Here is a 27,310-nt window from a genome sequence, read left to right as displayed (position 1 = left end):
GGGATTGGTTTGCGAATGCACTATGGCCTGTTGGCACTCTTCATCCATCTTTGGCTGGGATTGGTTTGCGAACGCGCTATGGCCCGTTGGCACTCTTCATCCATCTTTGGCTGGGATTGGTTTGGGAACGCGCTATGGCCCGTTGGCACACTTCATCCATCTTTGGCTGGGATTGGTTTGCGAACGCGCTATGGCCCGTTGGCACTCTTCATCCATCTTTGGCTGGGATTGGTTTGCGAACGCACTATGGCCTGTTGGCACTCTTCATCCATCTTTGGCTGGGATTGGTTTGGGAACGCGCTATGGCCTGTTGGCACTCTTCATTCATCTTTGGCTGGGATTGGTTTGCGAACGCACTATGGCCTGTTGGCACTCTTCATCCATCTTTGGCTGGGATTGGTTTGGGAACGCGCTATGGCCTGTTGGCACTCTTCATTCATCTTTGGCTGGGATTGGTTTGGGAACTCGCTATGGCCCTTTGGCACTCTTCATCCATCTTTGGCTGGGATTGGTTTGCGAACGCACTATGGCCTGTTGGCACTCTTCATCCATCTTTGGCTGGGATTGGTTTGGGAACGCGCTATGGCCCGTTGGCACTCTTCATCCATCTTTGGCTGGGATTGGTTTGCGAACGCACTATGGCCTGTTGGCACTCTTCATCCATCTTTGGCTGGGATTGGTTTGGGAACGCGCTATGGCCCGTTGGCACTCTTCATCCATCTTTGGCTGGGATTGGTTTGCGAACGCACTATGGCCTGTTGGCACTCTTCATTCATCTTTGGCTGGGATTGGTTTGGGAACGCGCTATGGCCCGTTGGCACTCTTCATCCATCTTTGGCTGGGATTGGTTTGGGAACGCGCTATGGCCCGTTGGCACTCTTCATCCATCTTTGGCTGGGATTGGTTTGCGAACGCGCTATGGCCCGTTGGCACTCTTCATCCATCTTTGGCTGGGATTGGTTTGGGAACGCGCTATGGCCCGTTGGCACTCTTCATCCATCTTTGGCTGAGATTGGTTTGCGAACGCACTGTGGCCTGTTGGCACTCTTCATCCATCTTTGGCTGGGATTGGTTTGGGAACGTGCTATGGCCCGTTGGCACTCTTCATCCATCTTTGGCTGGGATTGGTTTGCGAACGCACTATGGCCTGTTGGCACTCTTCATTCATCTTTGGCTGGGATTGGTTTGGGAACGCGCTATGGCCCGTTGGCACTCTTCATCCATCTTTGGCTGGGATTGGTTTGGGAACGCGCTATGGCCCGTTGGCACTCTTCATCCATCTTTGGCTGGGATTGGGGTGGGAATGCGCTATGGCCCGTTGGCACTCTTCATCCATCTTTGGCTGGGATTGGGGTGGGAACGCGCTATGGCCCGTTGGCACTCTTCATCCATCTTTGGCGGGGACAGGTATGGGAATAGTTGGGTGAATGTAAGAATGAGTCAACAGTTGGATGAGTGAGCAAGTGCACAGATACATGTAAGAGTGAGCAACTGGAACGTTACTTAGTAAGTGAACATATGGCTGGATGAATACGTGTTTTTTGCATGGATGAATGATTGACTATCATAGATTATTATTATTATAAATTTTGGTTTCTTGTGTAGCGCATTATCACTCATAGTGCAGAGTTTCTAGGTGCAAGGGTTTCCTTTTTTTTCGCTAGTAATAACCTATTGGGAAACCATCAGATTTCTAGGGATGGGGCCTCCGGGTTCAGGGAGAAGGGAGCCGCCGCATACTTTATGACGGGGCTTATTTACAAGACAATTGCGTCATATTAAAAGTGACGCACAGGCAGTGCATGGGGCATGTAAAGAAGCCCCAAAGTGTTTGGCCCCAAGGGATGAGGTCCCCGGGGCCACTGGAGGGTCAGAGAGTGTGGCCATGCACCTCCTCCCCTTTTTTAAAAGCCCCGTGGTATGGCGTCCCCGGGGGCCACTCAAATATATTTTTTTCAAAAAATGGCAAGGCCATTTTTCTTATTTTGTTTGGCAGCGATTCTGCTGAAGACCTGCGGGATTGCAGCAAAAACCACCACTATCTTTTTTTAATCCAGGGCTCCAGGGGCAGGCTAGGGAGTCCCCCCCCCCACAAGGGCCAGGGGGACAGGGTACCCTACCCTGCCGCAAAAAGCTTTTTTTAATTAAAAATGCAGGACAGGGGACTAAGTACCAGAGGCCTGTAATGGCTGCCAGCCACATCTATCTTCATGTTGCTAGCAGCCAATCAGAGTGCTCGCTCCCACAGTAACATGTCTCTCGTGGGAGTGAATTGGCTCAAGAGAAAAAAAGCCCCCTGGGCGAATCAGAATGCTCTATTTTAAAAAATTGGATTTGACGGATTCTCACGAGAGTCCTTCAGACCCATCATCATAGATATACAAATATGTCTCTTGCTGAATATCTCAAAAACTACTGAATGGATTTATAAAAAGCAGGCTTTCTTGGCCACGATCTAACTTCCTGCCAAATTGTGTGTAGTCGTTTCAACAGTTTTTGCAGTAGCGACATTAAAAAAAAATCTATGAAAAATGGATGGAGATTTTGCGTTTTGGGAACCAATCCCCCCCCCCCCTTTTTGTCAGCTCCTGTCTGCTGGCTCACCACCCAGAAACTGTCTTTGCACAAACTCAGCAAGAAGGAGCACTTTTTAGGAATGTTTCATGAATATTCGTCAAATGGCAAAAAAGTTGTTAGCAAAACAACAAAGGCATTTCCTATGGAAATTCTGACCAATTTATAGCTACCCAGTGGCGATCGCCACTAGCTAATATATATATATATATATATAAAATGTAAATGTCAGAATTTGTAAAGCGCACAGCTACCTCCACCGGAGGTGTCCCGGCGCTGTCCGTATACCACTTAGGAACCCTTCCTGGCTTTCCTGGGAAATGTCCACTCCTGGGCACCCCCCAGGTGAAGCCAGGCATCCCAGCGCTTTTGGGGCCGTTGTGGAGACTAAGCAAGCTATTGCCCAGAGTTGCAGCGTGGGACCCATGATCAGAACAGGTACTGAGGCGAGAATATCCAGTCAGGGGAATTAATGAGCCGGAGACCCGCCGAGGCAGGAATCGAACCCTGGTCCCTGGCCAGAGCTCTGCATCAAGGTCTGCCTGCTCTAACCATTGAGCCACACTTCTCCACCATATATACATATAAATATATTCACTTCAAATGTCAGTGGCTACATAACATTTTAAATGAACATAACCAGCAGTTACAGTTAGGTCTGGTAACTATAACTCGTGCCCTAAGGTAACTATAACTCGTGCCCTAAGGTAACTATAACTCGTTCACCTGCCATTCACAGTTTTCTTATCAATAATTTACTTGCAAATGTTGCACTGATATTATTGATGATGTCATAGAAGATGTCATGAGTGATGTAATATGTGACATAATCAGCCGTACATGCAGAAAGCGTGAGTTATAGTTGCCTCAGGGCACATGTTTTTTAGTGAATGTATAGGGTTATTTTAAACATAAAGTAATATTATGTAACCCCATACCCCACAGAGAGCCGCACTGCGCATGGACTTTGCTATGGGGCAGCGGAGGGTAGCCGCAGAGCCTGGCTTGTGGTCAGGCCCTGTGTCCAACCTCCAGTGAGGCAGCCAACCCCCTGCTGCACACCGCCTTTGGCCTAGCACAGCAGGGGGTTAGCCGCAGGGCCTGACCCGGCATCTTACCTCCCCTACGGAGAAGCGTGGCTCAATGGTTAGAGCGGCAGACCCTGAGGCAGAGGTCTGGCCCGGGACCAGGGTTCAATTCCCGCCTCGGCGGCTCTTGGGCTCAATTTCCTCTAACCTGATCATTCTCGCCTCGGTGCCTATTCTAATCATGGGTCCCACTCTGCAACTCCGGGCAATAGCTGGCTTAATCTCCACAACGCTAGGATGCCTGGCTTCACCTTGGGGGTGCCCAGGAGTGGACACCTCACAGGGAAAAGCCAGGAAGGGTTCCACAGCGCTATGCGTACAAGCCCCAAGATACCCTCATGGGTCGATTCGTGCGCTATATAAAAGTACTACTACATTACATTTTTACATTACAAAGGCAGCCTTACATTGAGACATTGCAAAAATTGGGCTCTGCCTTCAGCAGTCTCTCAGCATCAGCAGAACTTCCATCTGTTTTCAGTTTGCTACAAGCAGAACCTGGACCAAGAGGTTCTCTGACTTAGTACATTGTGAAAATCTGACTGGGTGTGCCACAGAAGATATATTGTTCCAATAGGTTTATTTCTTCATGGTTCTCAAAAAAGTTATCCTTGAGCAAGTGCCTTGCGGAGTTCCAGGAGTTGTCAGTCCCCGTAGAGTTTCATGGTAGACAAGTGAAACTGGATGGTTTTTGGTGTGCACCAGAGTCACATGGACACAGCAAGATTGCTTAGAAGAAAGATAGTTCACAACTTGGTCCACTCCATGGAATGTTTCTTCACCTGGTCCCTTCTCATCATCTTGGCGGCGTGCAGCACCACATCGAAAACTGATTGTCAGAAGTTCTAGTGTTATTCCTGGGAGGCCTTTTGGTAGCCATGCGCTGTATAAATGTAAATCCATTCATTCATTTGCTTGGCATTGCCACCTGGGCACGTGGCTTTGTAATGCAATTGCTGGCAGATGGCCAAGCTGCTCATTACCCCCTTCTCTGGTAACTTACAAACAATAATATTTGCAGTTAGGCTTGGGCATAATTAGTGCAAGACTGAGTCTCTTTCCCCATCAAGGCTCAGCACAGTATTTGGAAAGAAATGTGTCCGCGAATCTCTGGTTCTCACGGATGAGTGGTGAAGTCCTCAAGTAACCCCCTGAAGGGAGCTCTCTTCTCCACTTGTGGCTGAGGGACTTAATTTCCCAGAAGAGGCCCTAATATGAATCATCAACATACAAAGAGAATTATCACACCCGCTTTTAATTCACATCAATGGCTGCCTGGCTATATTGTAACCCCACATGGTTCATATTTGTTACTAAAAAGAAAGATACTGGTTACATATGTTACCGGCAGGAATAATCTTGGATACCTATGAAAATTATAGGAATCCTTCGGATACCCAGGTTTTTGACAATCTTAAATTCATATGTTACTGATGGGAGTGATATTGGTTGTGCATGCTACCGATACAAATAACCTCAGATACCTATGCCACTAATTCCAATAATTTTTTATACATATAATAATGAGAGGAAAAATCTTGGATATGTATGTTCTGATACGGCCGTGTGTCACTTACAGGAATATTCTTGGATATGTGTGTTACTCGAAGGAATCAATCTAGACGAAAACAATCTAGAATGTGTATATGACTGACAGAAAGAAGTATTTTATTGAAAGAAATACTCTAGAATTTTTAGATTTCTGACAGAAATAATCATGAAAGCATATGTTCCTGACAGGAATAATCTTAAATGAATATGTTGTTGACATAGATAATCTTGAATATTTATGCTACTGACAGAAATAATCTTAAATGTGCATGTTACCGGCAGAAAACTAATCTTGAATGCCCATGTTACTGACAAAAATAATAATCTTGAATGTGTGTGTTACCCATGGGTTTTGGCACAAATTACCATGTGCAAAAGTTGCTGACAGGGGTTTGTTCAAAAATTCTGCACTACCAAGATTCAGGAGTAACCTACACAAAAATGATCCTTTAAAGGTAATTCCTTTTTGTAGTGAGCTGCAAAATGCAGCCCACATGCAAAGAGGAAACAAAACGAGGAGAAATGAAAACATTTCTGCTCGTTTTGTTTCCTCTTTGCACGTGTGCTGCATTCTACAGCTCACTACAAAAAGGGACCAGTCTTAAAGGCTAGTTTTTGTGCAGGAAGGTAACCCTTGCTGCACAAAAACGATCCTGGCCATAGTGCAGGCACCCTTGCAGTATGGCACAAAGGTGCCTGCATTGTGGCATTGCTGCCAGAAGTGCGCCAGCGCAAGGAGAGAGCAGAACAGCGCCACATCTTCGTAGATAAGAAGCATATCTGCTCTGTCCAGTTCAAGCAGCGCAGATCAGCAACTTTACTTGCCGTGGTGCGTTGCAGAGCTTATTTATAAATCTGGAACAGAGTTTGAAGCATGTGAGAGCATCATATCATCATATCTTGCGGGTCTCGGTGAGACAAGATGACCCCTGAAGTCTCACCTTCCTAAACACTCTGGAGAAATTGCTATATCAACCCCTTGCGTGCGTTTGTCGGCCATAGGCCGTCACGAGGACTACTTCGGTAGTGCTGCGCATGTCCGTTGGCTGACGCGGCCCCACCCGTGCCTTCAAACGCCCGCACCGCGGCGGAATTACCGCTGCGATAAACTGGTTAATGTTGTCATTGCCCAGTCATTCCTCGTATCAGCCACAACTTGAGGATAACTTCGACTGCACAGAAAGGGGCATATTTACGGTAATTGCGGTGCAGGGCCACTGCCCTGCGTCACAGGGAAAGGGCAGGAATGTGCCGTATTAATCCAATACGGCACAGTCCTGTCCTTTTCCCCTGCTCTGGAGCCAGTTTAGCAGCATAGCGCCAATGCTGGTGCAAAGGAGCCTGTGTTGCAGGCAGGATTATTTTTGTGCAGAAAGGAACACCTTCCTGCACAAAAACAAACCATAGAGGGTGTTCCTCATTCTATGTGTGCTGCAAAATGCAGCACACATAGAAAAATATATGTTTTAAGAAATACAGATATTTCTCCCATTTGTTGTTCACCTGGCGAGTGTATCTTTATGGGGCATTACCAGGTTTACTAGGTTTGGTAAATTTGGGAATGCGTCAAAAACCATGGGAGTTGCGTGGGAACACCCACTGCAAAGCCCATGGAAGGCCTCCCTTGTGCAGAGTAATGGAACACAGCGATTTGCACTACATTGCATTACTCCAAATTATTGAGGCCATTCAAAGCCGTGCGCAGTGGATTTGCGTGACTTCATTAATAGAAAATTGAGATTTGTGTCCTGCATGTTCGATGCTGTGTGGTGCAAGCATTACGCAAAGCTCTCATAAATATGCCCCAAAGTGTGCACAGGATACATTTGTTAGGATGTGTGCTTCCGGGCGTTAGCATGGATTTGTGCATCCAATGCAAAGAGCTAGTCCGAGCTCTGCCTCAAGAAGACAGCGTAAGTCAACTTCTGCAGACCTCTTTTTTGCCTCCAGAGTTCACCAGCAACACAGAATGGCAGCAGAGGACCGCTATGTGTTTCCTAAAGGAAATGACGTCTGCAGTCTAAGGAGCCTCATTCAAAAAGGTAAACTTAGATCAACTAGACTAAGTTTAGACCTGAAGTCTAAGTTTAGACCTATAGTTTAACTCTACTAGTAGGAAAGTTAGACATTTGGTTTAAGTTTAGACCAAATGTCTAAGTTAGACCAAAGTCTAACTTTACTAGTAGTAAAGGTAGACCTTTTGATCTAAATTAAACTTCAGGTCTAAACTTAGACCAAAGGTCTAACTTTACTACCAGTAAAGTTCGACTGTTGGTCTAAACCTAAACTTCGGATCTAAACTTAGACTTCAAGTCTCAACTTAGACTTCGGGTCTAAACTTAGACTACGGATCTAAACTTACACTTCGGATCTAAACTTAGACTTCGGATCTAAACTTAGACTTCGGATCTAAACTTAGACTTCGGATCTAAACTTAGACTTTGGTTCTAAACTTAGACCACGGATCTAAACTTAGACTTCGGATCTAAACTTAGACTTCGGATCTAAACTTAGACTTCGGATCTAAACTTAGACTTCGGATCTAAACTTAGACTTCGGATCTAAACTTAGACTTTGGTTCTAAACTTAGACTATGTATCTAAACTTAGACTTCGGGTCTAAACTTAGACTTCGGGTCTAAACTTAGACTTCGGATCTAAACTTCGACTTCAAGTCTAAACTTAGACTTCAAGTCTAAACTTAGACTTCGGGTCTGAACTTAGACTTCGGGTCTAAACTTAGACTTCGGGTCTAAACTTAGACTTCAAGTCTAAACTAAGACTTCGGGTCTAAACTTAGACCACGGATCTAAACTTAGACTTCGGGTCTAAACTTAGACTTCGGATCTAAACTTAGACTTCGGATCTAAACATAGACTTCGGATCTAAACTTAGACCTTGGGTTTAAACCTAGACTTCGGGTCAAACTTGGACTTCGGGTCTAAACTTAGACTTTTGGTGTAAGTTTACCTTTGTGAATCGAACCCTAAGCTCGCCAAACATTCACTCCTCCGCTTGCATCCCTGTCAAGCCCAGGGACAGATGGCAATGCATGCGGTGACCACATTGGTACCCACTGACCCGTTTGAGATGACATAAAGCTATTTTACAGAAATAAACCAATGCACTGGGACTCGAGGCATGTGCTATTCTATCATATGTACACTGATTCTAATGTTACACGCAGAGTATGAGAAAGACCTTAGCAAAACATATGTGGATATTGTAAGAAAGATTGCTAATAGACAATGGCGACAACTTTACAGTGAATTCTGTCCGCAATATTCCTTTTAAGTTAAGATTGGCCTTAGCATGACATATGAATGAATATGAATAAATAAGCATGTAACAGTGGTGCGAAAAATTCTAGGGCCATATTATCAAGAAAGGGCGATACATTATCGCTGCTTTTATCGTCAGGAAAATGCCGCTAAAGCGGCGATAATGGGCTTGATAATATGTCCTTGTGAATACCCATAGAAGCCCAGGTTCTGGTGTTAACCTGGGCTGCTATGGGAAATCACAAGGGCATATTATCAAGTCCATTATGGCTGCTTTAGCGGCAGTTTCCTGATGATAAAAGCGGCGACAATGTATCGCCCTTTCTTGATAATATGGCCCTCAGTATTTTGCACTTGCGCAATTACGTGTAATGTCTTGAAAATTACACAGATTTTACAAGAGGTGAAATCCAGCGTTTTGTGCTATATTTTTCTGCAAAATACATCCATGCGTCCATTTTGGACTCGAGGATGTACTTAGCACTAAAAGAATAGTGCTAAATCACATCTAACGCAAACTGCAGCCGCTCATGTTCTGTTCGATCGCACTGCTCTCGTGCACTTGCACTAGAATGTGTCCCTGAACAGCGGCGTAATTACACGACATGGCGTAATGGTGTAATTTGGGGTATTTCGCAACTGGAAAGGGAAATGCTGTAAATTACGCAAGATTATAATCCTGGCTGCTTGGTAATCAGCAGACTCTCATTCAACATGTCTGGCAGAGATAGTGCCAAGACACCTCCAGGTATTCACACGATTTAGAGGCATTGATAACATAACTTAACATAACAGAACATAATGGCAGCATAGTGAAATTTCACAGGGTCAAGTAAAAAGGGACTTCACATCCGGTTCAAGAGAGGCTGCTCTGAAGGGGCTTCTGGAGGGTTTATGTCATGAATGAGTTCATCTTACATATCCAGCAGGGATTCTGTGTCCCAGGCTCAAGTAAGGATGACAAACTGGTCCTGATGCTGGGACAGACATGTCTCAATACATCCATGGCTGGATGGATCTGGTGGGTGTGTCCATGTTATCAGAATGTTGTGTTTTTAGGTGTCATCCCAGAATGCACCTGTATTACATTCACAATGTTTAATGACCAGCATACATCTAATGCTCCCATTTCTCTTCTCCTCACAGGCCTTCCTCAAAGACCACAAGCTCCCGGAGATGGCTTCCAAAAGGAAGAAATGGCTGACGCGGATTCTGCCCCTCGGCATTCTCCTGTTCGTCTCTGTTATCGTCCTCCTGCTCATCCTAAACTTCACGATCCTCTCCTGCAGCACAGGTAATGTGGCTGCAAAACATTCTAAAAGCATGAGAGTGTTCATGAATTTGAATTTGAATTTAAAAATATTTCTATAGCGCACTTTTACCACGCGGTTTCTTGGCGCTTTTGAATAGTAGGAAGGCCAACAGGAGCAGAGGGAAGACTAAGCATTGTAAGCTCGAGAAAAGAGCAGGGTTTTTAGACCTTTCCGGAACTCAGTGTAGGAGGGTGTCCCGCGGAGTTCCGTCGGGAGGGAGTTCCAGAACGCAGGAGCGAGAACTGCGAATTTTGTTCCGCCTGCCTTTTTCTTTCTAAAACGAGGGATGGTTAACAAGGCCTGATGAGAGGAACGAAGCTCTCTGCCCGGCGTGTAGGGCATGATGGCGGAGCAGATGAACTCCGGAGCGGTGCCCATTCTGGCCTGAAAGGTGGTGCAGCCAAGCTTAAACAAGGCTCGTTCTTTCACCGGCAGCCAGTGCAGGGCCTGCAATGAAGGAGTGACGCGATGGAATTTAGGCAGGCCATGAATCAGGCGGGCAGCCTGATTCTGCACTAGCTGCAGGCGGCGAATGGCATAGGCTGGGGCGCCGTTGTAGATGATGTTGCCATAATCAAGGCGCGAAAGCACCATAGCCATCACTATGTTCATCCTGAGATCTTTTCTTTAAACAAGCATTGGTAAAGTTACTAGGCCCGATTCACAAAGGTAAACTGAGACGAAAGTCTAACTTTACGACTTTCGGTATTCACAAAGGGCATTTACGAGTTGAAAAGTTAGAATTTCGTTTCAGTTAAACTTAAGTTTTGGTCTTAAGTTTAACTGAGACCAAAACTGAGACAAAAGCCTAACTTTACTACTCACGAATGCCCTTTGAGAATACAGAAAGTCATTAAGTTGGACTTTCATCTCCAGTTACCTTTATGAATCTGGCCCACTGTGTCTGCCTCTTTTAGTGAGATTGTTTGGGAGTAGTTGAATGACTTTTTTTTTATTTTTCCACCCACAGCTGTTCTATAACGAATATCCTTTAATGAAACAATACCTCAGACTACTACTCTATAGAAGTTGAAACTAGGGCCCTATATCTGAACAGACTAGTTAAGCCGAGTTAATCCATTCGCTCACTGACTTATGATGTTAAAGTCAGACGATGACGTTGATGTTATCAGTGGTGAGTTTAAAAGGCACATATATCTAAATGCTGCAGTGTACATAGTTTGACAAAAGGCCATTATTTCTGTCACATCTGTAAGAAAGCTCCTGTGAACACACCTGAACAAAAAACCAGTAATTTCAACAAAATGTTATCATGACAGCAAAGTAAAACAAATGAAACTGAAAGGGGGGTTGCTGAAAAGCTCTGTATCCATATAACAGGTTGCAAGATCCAAACAGTACACACTCCGTAAACAAAAGAGCCAGTGATCACAACATTGCTGTGTCAGCAAAGAAAATACATACAAAATAAGACACTGGATCTGTTCTAACTCAATGACTATTTGATTCCCTTCACCAAATCCTTATGTGACACAAATGGGCCAAAGTAAGAATCTATATAAATTGCCTTGGCCTTCGTGCATGGCTTGGTTAAGCATCAGCAAACCATGAAAAAGGCTTGGAACATAATGAGTGAATGGACTGACCAAAACCAACTCTCTTAATGTGTGAATGGGGTAACCCAAAGCCGACCCGGTAAATGGCTGAAGCCCACCCTCTTAATGGCTGAATGAGCTGACCCAATGCCCACTCTCTTGATGGCTGAATGGGCTGACCCAAAGCTCACCCTCTTAATGGCTGAATGAGCTGACCCAAATCCACCCTCTTGATGGCAGAATGAGTTGACCCAAAGCCCACTCTCTTGATGGCTGAATGAGTTGACCCAAAGCACACTCTCTTGATGGCTGAATGGGCTGACCCAAAGCACACCCTCTTAATGGCTGAATGGGCTTACCCAAAGCCCACCCTCTTAATGGCTGAATGGAGTGACCCAAAGCCCACCCTCTTAATGACTGAATGGGTTGACCCAAAGCCCACTCTCTTAATGGCTGAATGAGCTGACCCAAAGCCACCCTCTTGATGGCAGCATGAATTGACCCAAAGCCCACTCTCTTGATGGCTGAATGGGCTGACCCAAAGCCCACTCTCTTAATGACTGAATGGGCTTACCCAAAGCCCACCCTCTTAATGGCTGAATGGACTGACCCAAAGCCCACCCTCTTAATGGCTGAATGGGTTGACCCGAAGCCCACTCTCTTGATGGCTGAATGGGCTGACCCAAATCCCACCCTCTTAATGGCTGAATGGGCTTACCCAAAGCCCACCCTCTTAATGGCTGAATGGACTGACCCAAAGCCCACCCTCTTAATGGCTGAATGGGTTGACCCCAAGCCCACTCTCTTGATGGCTGAATGGGCAGACTCAAAGCCCACCCTCTTAATGGGTGAATGGACTGACCCAAAGCCCACCCTCTTAATGACTGAATGGGTTGACCCAAAACCCACTCTCTTGATGGCTGAATGAGCTGACCCAAAGCCACCCTCTTGATGGCAGAATGAGTTGACCCAAAGCCCACTCTCTTGATGGCTGAATGGACTGACCCAAAGCCCATTCTCTTAATGACTGAAAGGGCTTACCCAAAGCCCACCCTATTAATGGCTGAATGGACTGACCCAAAGCCCACCCTCTTAATGACTGAATGGGTTGACCCAAAGCCCACTCTCTTGATGGCTGAATGAGCTGACCCAAAGCCACCCTCTTGATGGCAGCATGAGTTGACCCAAAGCCCACTCTCTTGATGGCTGAATGGGCTGAGCCAAAGCCCACTCTCTTAATGACTGAATGGGCTTACCCAAAGCCCACCCTCTTAATGGCTGAATGGACTGACCCAAAGCCCACCCTCTTAATGACTGAATGGGTTGACCCAAAGCCCACTCTCTTGATGGCTGAATGAGCTGACCCAAAGCCCACCCTCTTAATGGCTGAAGGGGTTGACCCAAAGCCCACTCTCTTGATGGCTGAATGGGCTGACCCAAATCCCACCCTCTTAATGGCTGAATGGGCTTACCCAAAGCCCACCCTCTTAATGGCTGAATGGACTGACCCAAAGCCCTCCCTCTTTCTGTGCTTCACATTGTATTTGTTTCACAAATTGATGACATGAGAAAACACTGAGCTAAAGCTCTTTGTAGTCAGACCTGAAAATCACACCATGTTGTCCATCTGCTCTCAGTCAGATTGCACAGGGCGGAGAAAAGCTAATACCTTAACAGTTCATCCTCTGAATGCAGTAATACCCACAGACCCACCAGTGTCAAATCATTGCCAAGGGCTGAACTCCAAAGTGCCCCAGGGGGCAGTAGAGGAGTGCACTCCCAATGCATTTCTATAGTATAGAAGGGCTGCAAACGCTTGTGTGACTCCCTCTGTAATCCCCATTGCACAGGTACCAGGTGTGGTTGCAAAACATTTGTATGAAAATAGTTTTACATTTGTGAAAATATTCTCCAGGCCATGAAGCACATATATCACTAGGTTCCATGTATAAATATCGAGGTAAAAAATATAGTTAACAAAAAAATCAATTTAAAAATATTGGTTACACAAATATTGACTCCCTATACTTAAGCAGGTAAGTACAATAATATTGAATGAAAAATATTGAAGTAAATAATATAGATGTAAAAAATATCGACTTAAAATTATATATAACTTAAACAAAATATATTAAACATTATTAATATTTGTAATACAATTATTTACATGTAATATATATTTTAACTAAATATAACCAAAAACTTATTTAAGAAAAAGAAAAACACACACAAATGTGTACATATACATACATTTTCTTAAATACATTTTATTAACTATTATCTTTATTTAATGTATAAACTTTTAAAATTATATAAAAATAAAATATATACATATATCAATAATTTAAAATACAATAAAGCATCCTATAATTAATTAACACATTAAACGATTATAAAAAAATTAAAAAATACATTTCACAACACAATAATTACAATAGCAGGGAAAATAATAGATAGCCGAGGGGTAAAAATTACTATTCCCACTCCAGTGAGTGCAATAGTAGGCAAAGTATTGGATAGCGGAGGGGTAAAAATTACTATTCCCACTCCAGTGAGTGCAGTAGTAGGGAAAGTGTTGGATTCCACACCAATAAAAAAATAATTCTACATTTTTAATAAATTTAATTTCCATTTTTAACATAAATAATATTAAAATTGTAATATATTATTATTAAAAAAGATAATAAACATTCATTAATTACACATTGTTTAACACTATACCATCCACAACACACACCTAAAACTAATTACACAATTACTATTAGTAATTACTAATTAATTAATAGAAATTAATTAACAAATAATTAATAATTCGTCAATACAAAATAAATTACTTCCCCCTTCTCACCATTTACACCCATAAACACCACAACACAAACATAAATTTATTTAAACAATTGCCGTAAATAATTAATAATGAATTAATTTAAATTAACAACTAATTAGCATACAATTGTTAATTAATTAATGTACACATTTAACTCAAGAACATCACAATTATACAATTATGAATAAATATAAATTATTCAGTACATTTCATATAATTAAATTACTTCCCACCCTATTCCCCTATAAACGCACAACCTGCTACGGAACTAAAAATGCAAAATTCAATGTAAAATAATTTATTAACTTTTATAAATATTAAATAAAATCTATATAGTTAAATTACTTCCCGCCCTACTCCCCTATAAACCCACAACCCGCTACGGAACTAAAAACGCAAAATTGTATTTAAAAAAAAAAAATATATTAACTACTAAAATTTTAACACATATAATAAATATACAAACAATTCTTATACAAAGTTTTAAAACACAAAACATTAATAATGAATAAGATATTTTTAACAACTTTTTTTTGTAAACGATATTTAACACTCCGATATCTTTGAAATCGATATTACTTATGTGACATTCGCTATTCTTCTCCACTATATTTTTCCATTGATATTTATGACCCACAATATTTTTACCTTGATATTTATGTATATCGATATTGATACATCGATATTCTTGCTCTGTACCATATCACTAGTGCAATCATTAGTACCGGTTGAGTGACAGCACGAAGTGAACATGGAAATATGGGTCACTCATGAAGCCATATCAGTAAAGGTGATATTTACAGGATGAAAGCAATCCAGAAAGCTCATCTCCTGTCTGTGCCCCCCTTCTGGCTTGTCTGATATCAGCTTTGTGGGTTAATCTTGGAGTCAGTCTTGTTAGGGGAGAGTGGTGGGTGGCTGAAGCTTCATTGTACTATTAAGAATCCCTACTCTCTACTGCCAGTACCCTCATGTCTGGCATATTCACCTCTCATTTTCGGCCATGCATTCCCATTTACTTAATTGTTTTCATTTTATTACTTGTTAAGTCTAATCTTATCTAAAAACAAATCTGAATAATGTGGCTTCTACGGAATATCTTGTGGTGTGTATGTGTTTGTATTACTGTATGAATGAGCGTTGGTGTCACAGTGTCAGTGTGTGTCTGTTTTTCAGTGCCTTTTTGTATTTGTGTGCATAAGTGTGTCAGTGTTTATGTGTGTGTGTTTGTTGGTGTATCTGGTTAAACTTCTCTAATAGACCAGGCCTCAGATTTACTATCACTTTGTGCCGGGTTTCCATTACTTTGGTAACCCAAACCCGACATACTATGCTATGCTGGGATTTACTATCCAAAGCAAATCAGGAGTAGGGCTGAATAGTTTCCCAAAGTAACACCAAGCTTTGCTATGTGCTGCTTTGCACTACTTTGCATTAAGGCAGTGTTCCATGAGTGGTGCATGGGCATTCCCATGCAAACACCCATGAGTTTTCATGCAAAGTCCTATCTACAACTCTTTGTAGACAGGGATTTGCACCAAACTCCTAGGCCTTTTGGGGTCTGGTGTAAGGAGGAGGGTGCTGCATTGTGCAACAGACATACAAAGAAGGAAAAGTATTAAAGCATAGGGTTTATACTGGGATGGTGACCTTCGAGAACCAAAACGGTTCCTTACAGAATGCACTGTTGCGTAAGGGTGTGGCTGGCCGTCCTCCGGAATTTTCACACGAAGCTCCTCACGAACATCTGGCTTGGACCGTCACCGCTTGATATCGCCCCGAGTTGGGCGCCAACTCAATGAAGATCAAAATTTTCCATCCCCAGGCAGTGATCAGCTCCCAGAACCACCCCAGCAGGGACCAATCCCCTTTCTCAACGTGAAGGGAACCAGATATTTCGTGTAGTTTGGAGATGGCCTGGTATACTGTCGGTGTGTTATCCGGGATGAATATGCAACAACTGGATTGGATGACTCTACACACACCACCACGATCGGCGAGTATGATGTCTAAGGCAATTCGGTTCTGAAGGGTCATAAGTCGATCCGACTGAAGCTCGGTTGTCAGATTGCCAAGTGCTCCGGCCGTCGTAGTCACGGCGGATTCAACTATCCTCGATAACTGGCGAATATTTCTGCTGTTCACCATAGGCCCCCAAAATGGCAGAAAACCCTTTGCGAAGTCAGCGAATTCCTGACCCGCGGTGTCGTCTTTACTCACGACACCCCTAGCTGTCCTTGTCCGATGGTAATCTGCTCTGGCCGTGTAGGTGGGAGGCAGCAGAAATGAGATGAAACATGTACCTGAGAAGTCAGGGGGCAACCACGTGTAGGCTTGGTCGTGGCAGACGAAATACGTGCCTTTGGCTGCTAAGAGTATAGGGGAAGTTCGGGAAGCGAACACATATGTTTCTGTGCAAATGCTCTTTCCTAACTGTGCCGTGGGATCCCTACCAATACCCTGTAAACATAAATGACCTCGGTGGGGCACTACCCAAACTGGGCGGGATTTCTTTGCTGCCTGGCTCTTGACCAGGTAAACCCCATGTTTAGTCACGTTCCAACGGGTGTAGGGACTGAGTTCATCTTTGGGCATTGTCAGATATGTGTCGATATCCCTACTCATATTTCTTATCCCTGCAATTAGTGCCTTGTTATTGGAATCGCTCGCAGTGGAACGGGTCGGGTATGGTTCTAGGGCGAATAGGAACATGGTCTGGAAAGCCCACAGAGAACCATAGTAGCTGAATGGCAAAATGAAGTATGGGATCCCCTTATCGGTTGTGTGTGGCATAAGTCCGCATATCCAACAGTTTGATGTGTTCATTACGGACTGGTGTTGGTGTAGGAGCTGAATGAAAGAATTGTTTACAAATTCGAGTCTTCGGGCAGACTCGTGTTCAGGTAGAGGGTGAAAGTAGTGTGGAGAAATAGTGGGAGGAGATGGTGGCTGGGTGTCATTCGAAAAGGTAACTTTAAATACGAATAGAGTATAACCAGTAAAAAACACAAGTATGCTACATAACATTAAAACACATAGTATCAGGAATCTTCTTTTGGACAGTATTGTGCATAACTGTTTTCCGAAGTTCGTGAGTCTGATAGGTCTCTCTACCCTTGGAAACTCCATCCTCTAGTTGCTGCCCGCGGTTGTTGATTGATTCTCCCAGGGAGCGCGCTCTGCTCAGTCCGGGGTAACTCCCGTGGACCAATCAGAACCGTGGACCTAGAACTTCCCAGTTGCACTCCCCAGACTTCAACCGCGACCCTAGCAGCAGAACCGGATGGCGGTTCGAAAAATCAAAAATGAGCTAGTTCCCCTGGGACGAGAGAGCTGAAAAATCAAAAAATAGTTCTTAGGGGAAAAGGGAAATCACATTAGGTCAATCGTTTATTAGTCTCTTTGTTTAGACCGCAGGTCGTACCGTCGTTTCCCAGGTATGGTGTGGTCTTCAAACAGCGTCTCAGGTTCGGTAGTGTCCAATTGCATAGACGGCGACACAAGTCCTTGTAAAATATGGTCACTCTCCTTTTCGGTACTAGTTTCTTTCAAACGTGCATCGCTGAAAGGGATGAAGCGAGGTACGGATTCGGTCTCGGAGTCGGCAAGTCCTTTGTTGACCCACTGGTCGTATGGAAGGGGTAGAGGGACCCGTTTGCAGTGGGTCCCATGTACCCAGTTCTTCTTGCCTTCCACCCGAACAGCAGATCTCGTTGAAAGCAGCACTAGGTGCGGTCCGGTCCACCTCGGCTGTCCGTTGTTGGTGCGCTGGAAATTTCGCACCAAAATCCACGAGCCGGGCTCGATGAGGTGACCTGGATCGTCAGAGGCTGGTGGAGAGGAACTGTGAACCTGTTGGTGTAAAACACGCAATTTAGTTGTCAATTCGCACAAATAGTCAAGTAGTACGGGGTGTTCTATCTCACTTAGTTTCTTGGGTCTTGGCACGCCCCAGACGTTGGCTGGGCGGCCAAACACGATCTCATGGGGGCTAAGTCCTAATCTGGAGTGGACAGTCATCCTGGTTGACAAAAGCGCTAGAGGCAGGGCGTCAGGCCATTTAAGACCTGTACTGGCTTGGATCTTGGCTAGTTTGAGTTTTAGAGTGCCATTGTAGCACTCTACTAATCCAGCTGATTGGGGGTGATTTGCAGCGTGGAATTTTTGGTGGATGCCTAAACACTCACACACTCTCTTCATCACGCATCCTACGAATTCACTTCCGTTATCACTCCAGACAATTCTAGGCATACCGAACCTCGGGAAGAACTCTTTGACGAGTGCTTTGGCAGTTGATAAAGCGGTATTGTCCTTAAGGGGGTACGCTTCCACCCACCTTGAAAAGGCACAGACAACAACGAGCACATACTTTAGGTTGTTGCACCTCTCCATGTGGATGAAGTCGAGCTGTAAAACCTTGAACGGGTACGTTGGAGGCGCAAAATGACCAGCTGGAGTTGGGGTTCCCCTACCGGGATTGTACTTCAAACACACCATACACTTTTTAACCACATTCTTTGCATATTTTGGGATATTGCTATTCTGCCATACTGGGGCCAATAGTTTACAGATTCCTTTCGAACTGATGTGCGCAATTCCGTGAGCAATCGTTACTACTGCAAGTACGTATGCATTAGGTAATAGCCATCGCTGGTGTTCTGATAGTTCGACCCAACAACCATTCGCATCCAATCTACCTGTGCTTTCTCTCCATTCATTCACCTCGTTCTCAGTGGCCTCGGCTTGTATCGATTTTACGCTTTCAATGGTGTCCTCACACATTCCCACATCAGAAGTCCATCTAGCGGGACCCATAACATACATCCGAATCATTGTGTTCCTTGCAGTTTCTTTCGCAACCTCATCTGCCAATGCATTTCCGCGGCCAACATCATCCTGAATCTTTTTGTGTGCACTGCATTTTATAATGGCGACTTGTAGGGGCAAGGTGATTGACTCAAGGAGCTCATTAACTAGCTGGCCATGTTGTATCTTTGCACCATGGGACGTAAGGAACCCACGTTCACGCCACAATCTCCCAAAACTGTGAGCCACACCAAAGGCATATTGGCTGTCAGTGTACACATTCACTCGCTTTCCTTCCGCCAACACACATGCTCTAGTAAGCGCAATCAGCTCTGCAGCTTGTGCAGAATTGTGGGAAATGCGTGCAGTCTCTACAATGGTGTATAATGTCGTTACGGCATATGCTGTAGTCGTATCACCATTCGGCAACTTGAAACATGAACCATCAACCCATAAAGTGTCATTGCATTCGGGAAGGGGAGTGTCCTGTAAGTCTACTCTCCCTTTTGTCTCTTCTTCTGTCCTGAAACAGCAGTCATGTTTGTCAATCTTGTCTGTCTCTGTCGGGATGGGTAATAACGTAGCGGGGTTGGGTGTATCACACCTCTTTATGTAGATGTGACCGGCTAGCAGGGTAAGTTCGTAACTGGATAGTCGAGCGCTAGTAAGATGTTGTGTCTTGGTCCTATTTAGCAAAATGTCAACTGCATGCGGAACCATAACGATCAGAGTGTTATTCATGACTAATCCAGCAGACTGTCGAATGCAGACAGCTGCTGCGGCGGTTGCTCTTAGACAACTTGGCAGTGCCTTAGCCACTAGATCCAGAGTTGCCGTAAAATACGCGCATGGGCGCTGTTTGTCCCCAAAGTGTTGCGTTAAGACTGATAATGCACAACCTTCCTTTTCGTGGACATACAATGTAAAAGGCTTACTGTAGTTGGGGTTTCCCAACACAGGGGCCGAACACAATGCATCATGCAACTCGTGGAAACTCGTCTGACAATCTTCAGACCAAGGCATAGGATTAGGCGTGTCTTTGCGGAGTAGTGCCAGCAAGGGCTTGGCTAGTAGTGAGAAATTCGGTATCCATTGTCTACAGTACGATGTAATGCCCAAGAAGGCTCGAACCTCTCTCTGTGTCCTTGGGGCACTTAGTTCTGTAATTGCCTGTATTCTTTCTGGTGTCAGTCTCCTTCCCTCCTTCGATAAGATGTGACCTAGGTAGGTTACTTCTTGTCGGCAAAATTGCAGCTTTGAAAGGGAGACTTTGTGCTTCATGTCACATAAGTGACGCAATAGTAACAACGTGGCTTGTTTGCAAATCTCCTCAGTGTCTGCGGCGATCAGTAGATCGTCTACGTACTGGATCAAAGTTGACCCATCTGGCAGCACAATTGTGTCTAGTTGTGTTTTCAGTGCCTGACTGAATATAGATGGGCTTTCGCAGTAGCCTTGAGGAGCGCATTTGAAGCGGAAGCTTCGTCCTCCTAAATTGAAGCCGAAAAGGTCTCTACTCTCTTCGGCGATCGGGATGCTGAAGAAAGCGTTCTTCAGGTCAATCACCGAGAACCAGTCTGCTGAAGCTGGAACCATTGTCAATAAAGCAGTAATGTCGGGGACAACTGGAAACTGTGGGATAACTACCTTATTTACCTCTCTGAGGTCAATCACAAACCTATACACAGGGGGCTGTGAAGGATCCGTACGTTTTAAGACCGGTAAAACTGGACTGTTACAAACGTTCCCTGTTGTTTCTTCAATAACATCTTTATCGATCAAATCATAAATGATCGTTAACAACGCCTTCTCGCATTCGTTAGATATTTTGTATTGGGGAATACGTGGCAATCCGACGTTGGCTTTCAAAGTTATGACATACGGTGCTATCTCCAAACGACCTACGTCATTGGAACCATTAGCCCACAGTATATCAGGAAGTGATGACAATTCGGTTGGAATACCTTCTTTCGACAAATACATTGGAGAAATGACTTTTTTCCCTAAGGTAAGTTGTACTCCCGAGGGAGAACAGTACACAGTCGCATACAACCTTTTTAGCAAATCCAATCCTAACAAATTTTCACCGCAACCTGTTGTAAGAATGAGGGGTGCTTCCAATTCACAGGGGCCAACAGAAAGGGATATAGGACTAGAGATCGGGTTTCTAACAGGGGCGCCAGAGAAGCCTACTGAGACATTCATTTCGCCAGACAAAGGTGCGCCAGGAAGTTTTGAGTGCATAATAGAACTTTTTGTAGCACCAGTATCCAGCAGAAATGGCTCTGACACTCCTGAGGTAATTACCTCGACATAAGGTCCATCCTGGTCTACTGGAACTGTAACAACTCCCTCTCTTTGTCCATGGCTGTCCTAGCGATCGTTACCCTCATTGTCGTGTTCGGTGTAATAGTCGTCAGCATAGTACTGAGCTGACCTAGACGATGCGTTATTCTGTTGGTCAAAGCTATTCATGGAATTCTCGGGCCATACGGAACATGCTGATGGGAAGACTCGTTTCCTTGCGCGTCTCTAGAATACTGCTTATTCTGTTGATAATTGGGCTGGCTAGCCATACGAGGCGGATAGGCCTGTTGGAGAAAAACGTTAGTTTTTAAATCTTTCGTCTTTTTGTCTGCCTTGTCTAGCTCGTCTTTGCGCCTGTTTTCGTAGTACTGAGCTGTTGCTAGAATCTGCGCTGACGTAGAGACAGCCCAAGCACTCTCTGAATCTTTTAGTTTAGCACACAGTTCGGGAAGCAGATTGTGTACAAATTTGTCTACAAACAATCTTTGGCCACCCTCGGTAGCCATATCCTGACCACTATGGTCAGTGAAAGTTTCCTCAAATCTCGTGAAAAAGTCAGACACATTCTCGTCTTTCTTCTGCTTGCACGCGGATAGCTTGTCCCAGTTTACGCGTACTTCAGGCATAATTGTCTTCATGTACGCAATAATTCTACCGGGAAGTTCAGCTATTAACGGCTCAGGCTTGAAACCACCGACTTGTCTAGCATCTGTAGTCGCAATGTTCGCCCATGAGTCACCTAATTCTTGGTCATGATCTGTATGACGTATCTTACTCCATAAAGGATGTGGAACAACGTTCCCAAACAACATGTCTATATCCGCTAAATTCATTATACATGAGCTGGCAGTTTGGGACAACTCCTTATAATACCCAGTCGGGTTTTTACGGGGATCGGGTAGTGTCTGCTTGAGTGCTAAAACTTCGGATCTTTTCCAGGGGACATGTACCCATACACGCTGGAAATGAGGCAGAACCGGTGGAACTGCAGTTGCGTCACCTTCCCTCCAGACCGGAGGAACCTCTCTCATGGGGTACTGTCTCGCTCTTTTCCTGCTGGATGTACCACTGTCAGAGGATGACCCAGAATTACCACCCGTACTTCTATGTGATAATAATATCTCAACTGCTTTTTCAACGTCGGGACCCACAATCATACCCTCCCCAAATTTAAATCGTACACTACACAACTCTTGCTCGTTGGTCTTCTGACCATTATCTACCAAATCCTCACACAGAAAAACACACATCTGCTCAAAGACGTATCTTTGCGTTGGTTCATCCCATTGACGGAAAACGTTCATGACAGACTCTACATCATATCTTGCTGTGTCCATAGCCCAATTTCGTGCTAACTTATTCAATGATTCCCTTTCCTGATAATCGGGCATTTGGCTTCGTAATTGTCTTCGTTCCGTGTTAGGGGTCGTTTTAGGCGACCGAAAAAGTGGTGAAGGAAAGTTAGTAACAATGCTGGCCATTTTATGCCAGACGGAAGGTGAAAGTGGGAGAATAACTGTTGGTAGAACAGAGTCACGCAAAGTAGAAACAGAAATGTTCGTAGAACGAGTATCAGAGAGACTAGAAGGTGTGCTAGGCGAAATTTTAGAAGGAACAGTAGGAGAAGTAGATGTGATCGGTGAGCCTTGAGGAGGCTGCGCCAGAGAAACAGGAGCCAGCTGAAGAGTAGCCGGTGAGTGCGGTAAAGGAGCCTGTATAACAGCTACCAGAGGTGCAACTAAAGGTTGCGGAGGTGCTGTGGCATTTTGTGCATAGGGTGGTGGCGAACTTAGCAAATGAGCCATTAATGGATCTTTTTCACGCTCTTTTACTGTCTCTCGCTGAAGAGATGGCAAAACGGGGTAGCATTTATCTATTGCCATTTTACGTTGCCTGTGCAACTGCTCACTTATTCGATCCTCTTCGTTGTCTTTAAATTTTATCTCGGCTTGCATTACTGAAATACCTCTTTCCCTCTTATTCTTCTTTTCTAATTTAATTTCCTTCTGTTTGGCCTCTTTACGCCATAAGCGGAAAGAGTCAAACATCGCCGGTCGGGCTTTCTTCTTGAATAGTTTGACCTCTAGGTTATCTAAAACTTCTGAGTCGAAACTACCATATTGGGGCCATTTTAAAACACCATCCTTGCGGGTGTATTTTATCCATACTTCGTTATATGTTATAGGACCTACGCCGTGCTTTACATAGAGCTCATACGTTGGAGTTCCAATTGGAGGAACCGGACAAGATTCCTCTAATCGGGAGTCCTTACTACAACCAAGACAAAACAAGTTTCCAAGTCTGCTAAAACCAGGCATCTTCGCTCACTAGTCTAGCTTCAAACTTCAAAGGATTATCTGTTACGATATATCTCGTGAATACACGAGTCCTTCGGCTTTGGGGCTTGCAAGTACCAAATCAAAGCGTATCTCAAGGATACCAAAAACTAAGGACAAACTAAGGACTGGGAGACGCTCCACTTATACTTAACTGAAGTATTTGAAGATCTGTGACGTCGCTAGAAGACTCGTCTATCGTTTCGCTCTACCAAGGATCACTGGGTCCAAAACAAGGCGATAGTCAGGGCAGCAGTCCTTCGTAGCCGTCGGGACGCGGGGAACCTCGCAGCAAAGACCTTCGGAACCACGTCGACATACAGGGGTTGCTGAAGTGGCTGGCCGTCCTCCGGAATTTTCACACGAAGCTCCTCACGAACATCTGGCTTGGACCGTCACCGCTTGATATCGCCCCACGTTGGGCGCCAACTGAGGTGCCGGGTTTTTAGGAACCCGGTGGTGCCAGGGGGTAGCACCCGAGGACCTCAGAGTTCTCCCGTGTTCCGGACCACAGAAACACTGAGTCTTCTAGTTACCGTCAAAGATCAAGTTTTATTGGTAGCTACCAAGTAACACGTGTCCCAGAAGTACACCACACGGAGAGTAGGTTCTCGGGAGACTGTTCGTTTTTACAGAACCAGCCGTCTCCTTATATACAAAAATAATAGCTGCAAGCAAGAATTCCTGAGTTTATGATATGGCTATACACATATTTCTACAATAATACAAAGAGCGGAGTCATGTAAGCAAGCCCATATTTTAGATGTCCAGTTTGTTGATAGATTACCCAGTTAGGCCTGGAACTCCCATCAGATATCGATGAAACCTTAATAAAGAAAGGTACAACCCAGTCATAAAACTGGCCATAAACAAGGAATGTGGACAGGTGCATGTTTGCAGAAAGCATGCTCTGTATGTAGTGAATGGTTTGTGGAATGTTATGTATTGATGCTATCGTATTCGGCCACTGGGCGAGGAGCTGCCCAAACAGGTTTGGCCTAAGGCAATGGAGTCAGTTGGGACAGGTCAGGGGGAAGTCACGAAAAGGTGGACGTGTCCCTTTTGATCAAGCTCGACCTTTAATTGACTTAACATGAGGGCAAGATGCAAGATGGATGCCGTTCACAAAATGGAGTTTAAGGGATGGGGACGGAAACTACGATTTTGGGGTGTTGGCAACCCTCGATTGTGACGCAAATACATAGGAATGATGTCCTAATTATTATCGGTTCATAGATACCAAAATCCTCTTGGTGCGTTGAGGTTTTGTGACACGGGTATTGGACCTCGATATCGGGAAAACACCAGGGTCCGGATTTTTTAGAACCACAGTGCTGCATTGTGCAACAGACATACAAAGAAGGAAAAGTATTAAAGCATAGGGTTTATACTGGGATGGTGACCTTCGAGAACCAAAACGGTTCCTTACAGAATGCACTGTTGCGTAAGGGTGTGTGTGTGGGCACATGGCAGGCTAAAGTGCGTCGGTGCAGGTAGGGAGGAAAACTGTGCAGGGAAAGAGGAAAACAGTGACACATCTTAGTATATATGGCAATTTTCTGCTCACTCCCTTTCACAAAATGCTGTGCTGCATGAATTTTTCATTAACGTGGGTCAAAGCGTGCCCTGTGCACATGTTTGCTAAACATGCTGCGTGTCCATATTATATCTGTTTTCCTTTTCAGAGGACTTTCCGCATTGAAATTGGAACTACCTACTGCTAGGGATAAAATCAGATAACTAACATATAGCATTGTCTCCATTTATTTGACTAGCAGTGTCATAGGTTGAACTCATCCATAATAAGTTTATTTATGGTTCAGAATATTTGTGAAAGTCTATGAAAAACTTCATATCTTTGTGTAGTTTACAAAGTCTTTTTTCACCTCTAGGTATCAGTGTGACATTGTGACATTTGCAACAATGTATGATGTTTGAATCCCTATCTATGCTAACAAAATGGTTTTGCTGAAAATATTTGCTGGAAAACACAATTTTTTTTCTTGTTTGGAGCAACAGCATGGTGCCTAGACACTCTCTGCAGAAGGTAAAGTTGCAGAGAAAACATTGTGCTTGTATTTTCCTTCATGTAATGATGAAGCAGGTGTGCACATAGCAGAAGTGTCATTCCAGGGTTCATGCTGAGGCTGCCGGGAAATGTTTGGCATGAAAATCATCTCTGAATGAGAGGTTTATTTATGAATGTTTTATGTGGGTGCTTGCGTGGTGCCAGGCAAAGCATTGCATCAATTTACTTACCATTAAAAAGGCCTGCGGATGCAGCGTACAACTGTGCAGGGCCACGCAAGCGGCCTCACAACCCGTAGAAACCTAGGGGCTTATTTATGGGATTTTGGCATAGGGCAGCACAGCAAGTACCTTGCTGTGCTACCCTATACCAAAGTGAAAGGGAAGGAATGCACTATAGTTAACCACTTTCGTGCTGATGACGGAACCGCTCCGTCATCAGCCGCGGTAGCGCTGTGCTGATGAAGGAGCGGTTCCGTCATGGCCCGCCAGACGCGCATGCGCGGCACTGATTTCGCGCCTGCGCGGCGCGTTCTATCGAGCGGGCGGGGCCATGACGGAACCGCTCTGTCATCAGCACAGCTCAACCGAGGCTGGTCTAAAAACCAAAGAGTGGACAGTGGATATAACACACCAAGATATAGCACCAATCTCATATCGACCAAAGGTAATAGTATTGTTTCAAAAATAAGTTCAGTGTGCCACTTCCAAAACGGATGCCCTCTGCCCAGGGGCACCACTCGTGAACCACGAGTCCAATATAGTTATCACAAAGTTTTTGTTGGGCACCACTCAAATGTAATACAGTCAATTCAGGTTTCTCAGAGTCCTGTTCCAATCAAGAAGTCTTGATATTTGCTCAATTCGTATTTATTTTCTTATATCAATTTGTCAAGAGAATCATCAGCCATTTGAGTGGTGCCCAACAAAAACTTTGTGATAACCCAACCGAGGCTGGTGACAGAGCGGTTCCGTCACCAGCATGGGCGCGCCGCGCCCCGCCCACTTAGCGCTGCGGCAGAATAGCCGCCGCAGCGAAGGTGTTAAGCAATATGGTGCTTTCCTGTCCTTTTCCCCTGTGCTGGTGCTGTTTCTGCTGCCTGGCGCCAATGTAGGCACCCTTGCACCACGTTGCAATGCTGCCTCCACTGCATGCTGGATAGTTTTTGTTCAGGAAGGGACATCTTCCTGCACAAAAAACAATCCTAAAAGTTGTTTTCCTCTTTCTATGTGTGCTGCAGAATGCAGCACACATAGAGGAATAAACAAGGGGAAATAAATAAATTACGCCAGACCTCAGGATTTGTACGGATTTGGCACTTCCACAGGTTTACATCACTTTGCAAATCTGGGACAGGTTCAAATTCCATGAGTGTTGTATGAGAACAACTATCATAACACTCATGGAACGCCTCTGGGGTGCAGAGTAAGCCGACGCAGAGCACAACTATCATAACACTCATGGAACGCCTCTGGGGTGCAGAGTAAGCCGACGCAGAGCACAACTCCCATAACACTCATGGAACGCCTCTGGGGTGCAGAGTAAGCCGACGCAGAGCGAATCACTCATGATTTATGATCATGATTTATGAGGCCACTCAAAGGCTCGCAGGGTGGTGCGTGGCTTCATAAATCAAACTGTGA

At 44.6% G+C, this 27,310-nt stretch overlaps 1 protein-coding gene across 1 annotated transcript in view; it reads left to right on the top strand.

The window, feature by feature from the left end:
* Positions 1 to 27,310, top strand: part of KEL (Kell metallo-endopeptidase (Kell blood group)) — a 590,619-nt gene that overhangs the window by 185,898 nt on the left and 377,411 nt on the right. The window contains exon 2 of the mRNA XM_078655679.1: positions 9,640 to 9,787. Coding sequence (XP_078511805.1) covers positions 9,640 to 9,787 — 148 coding nt within the window. The remainder of the gene's footprint in view (positions 1 to 9,639; positions 9,788 to 27,310) is intronic.

The sequence above is a fragment of the Lissotriton helveticus genome, chromosome 7 (genome assembly GCF_964261635.1).
Source record: "Lissotriton helveticus chromosome 7, aLisHel1.1, whole genome shotgun sequence".
Taxonomy (NCBI): Eukaryota; Metazoa; Chordata; class Amphibia; order Caudata; family Salamandridae; genus Lissotriton; species Lissotriton helveticus.
The sequence above is the reverse complement of the archived record's forward strand: the minus strand, read 5'-3'. Positions and strand labels throughout refer to the sequence as shown.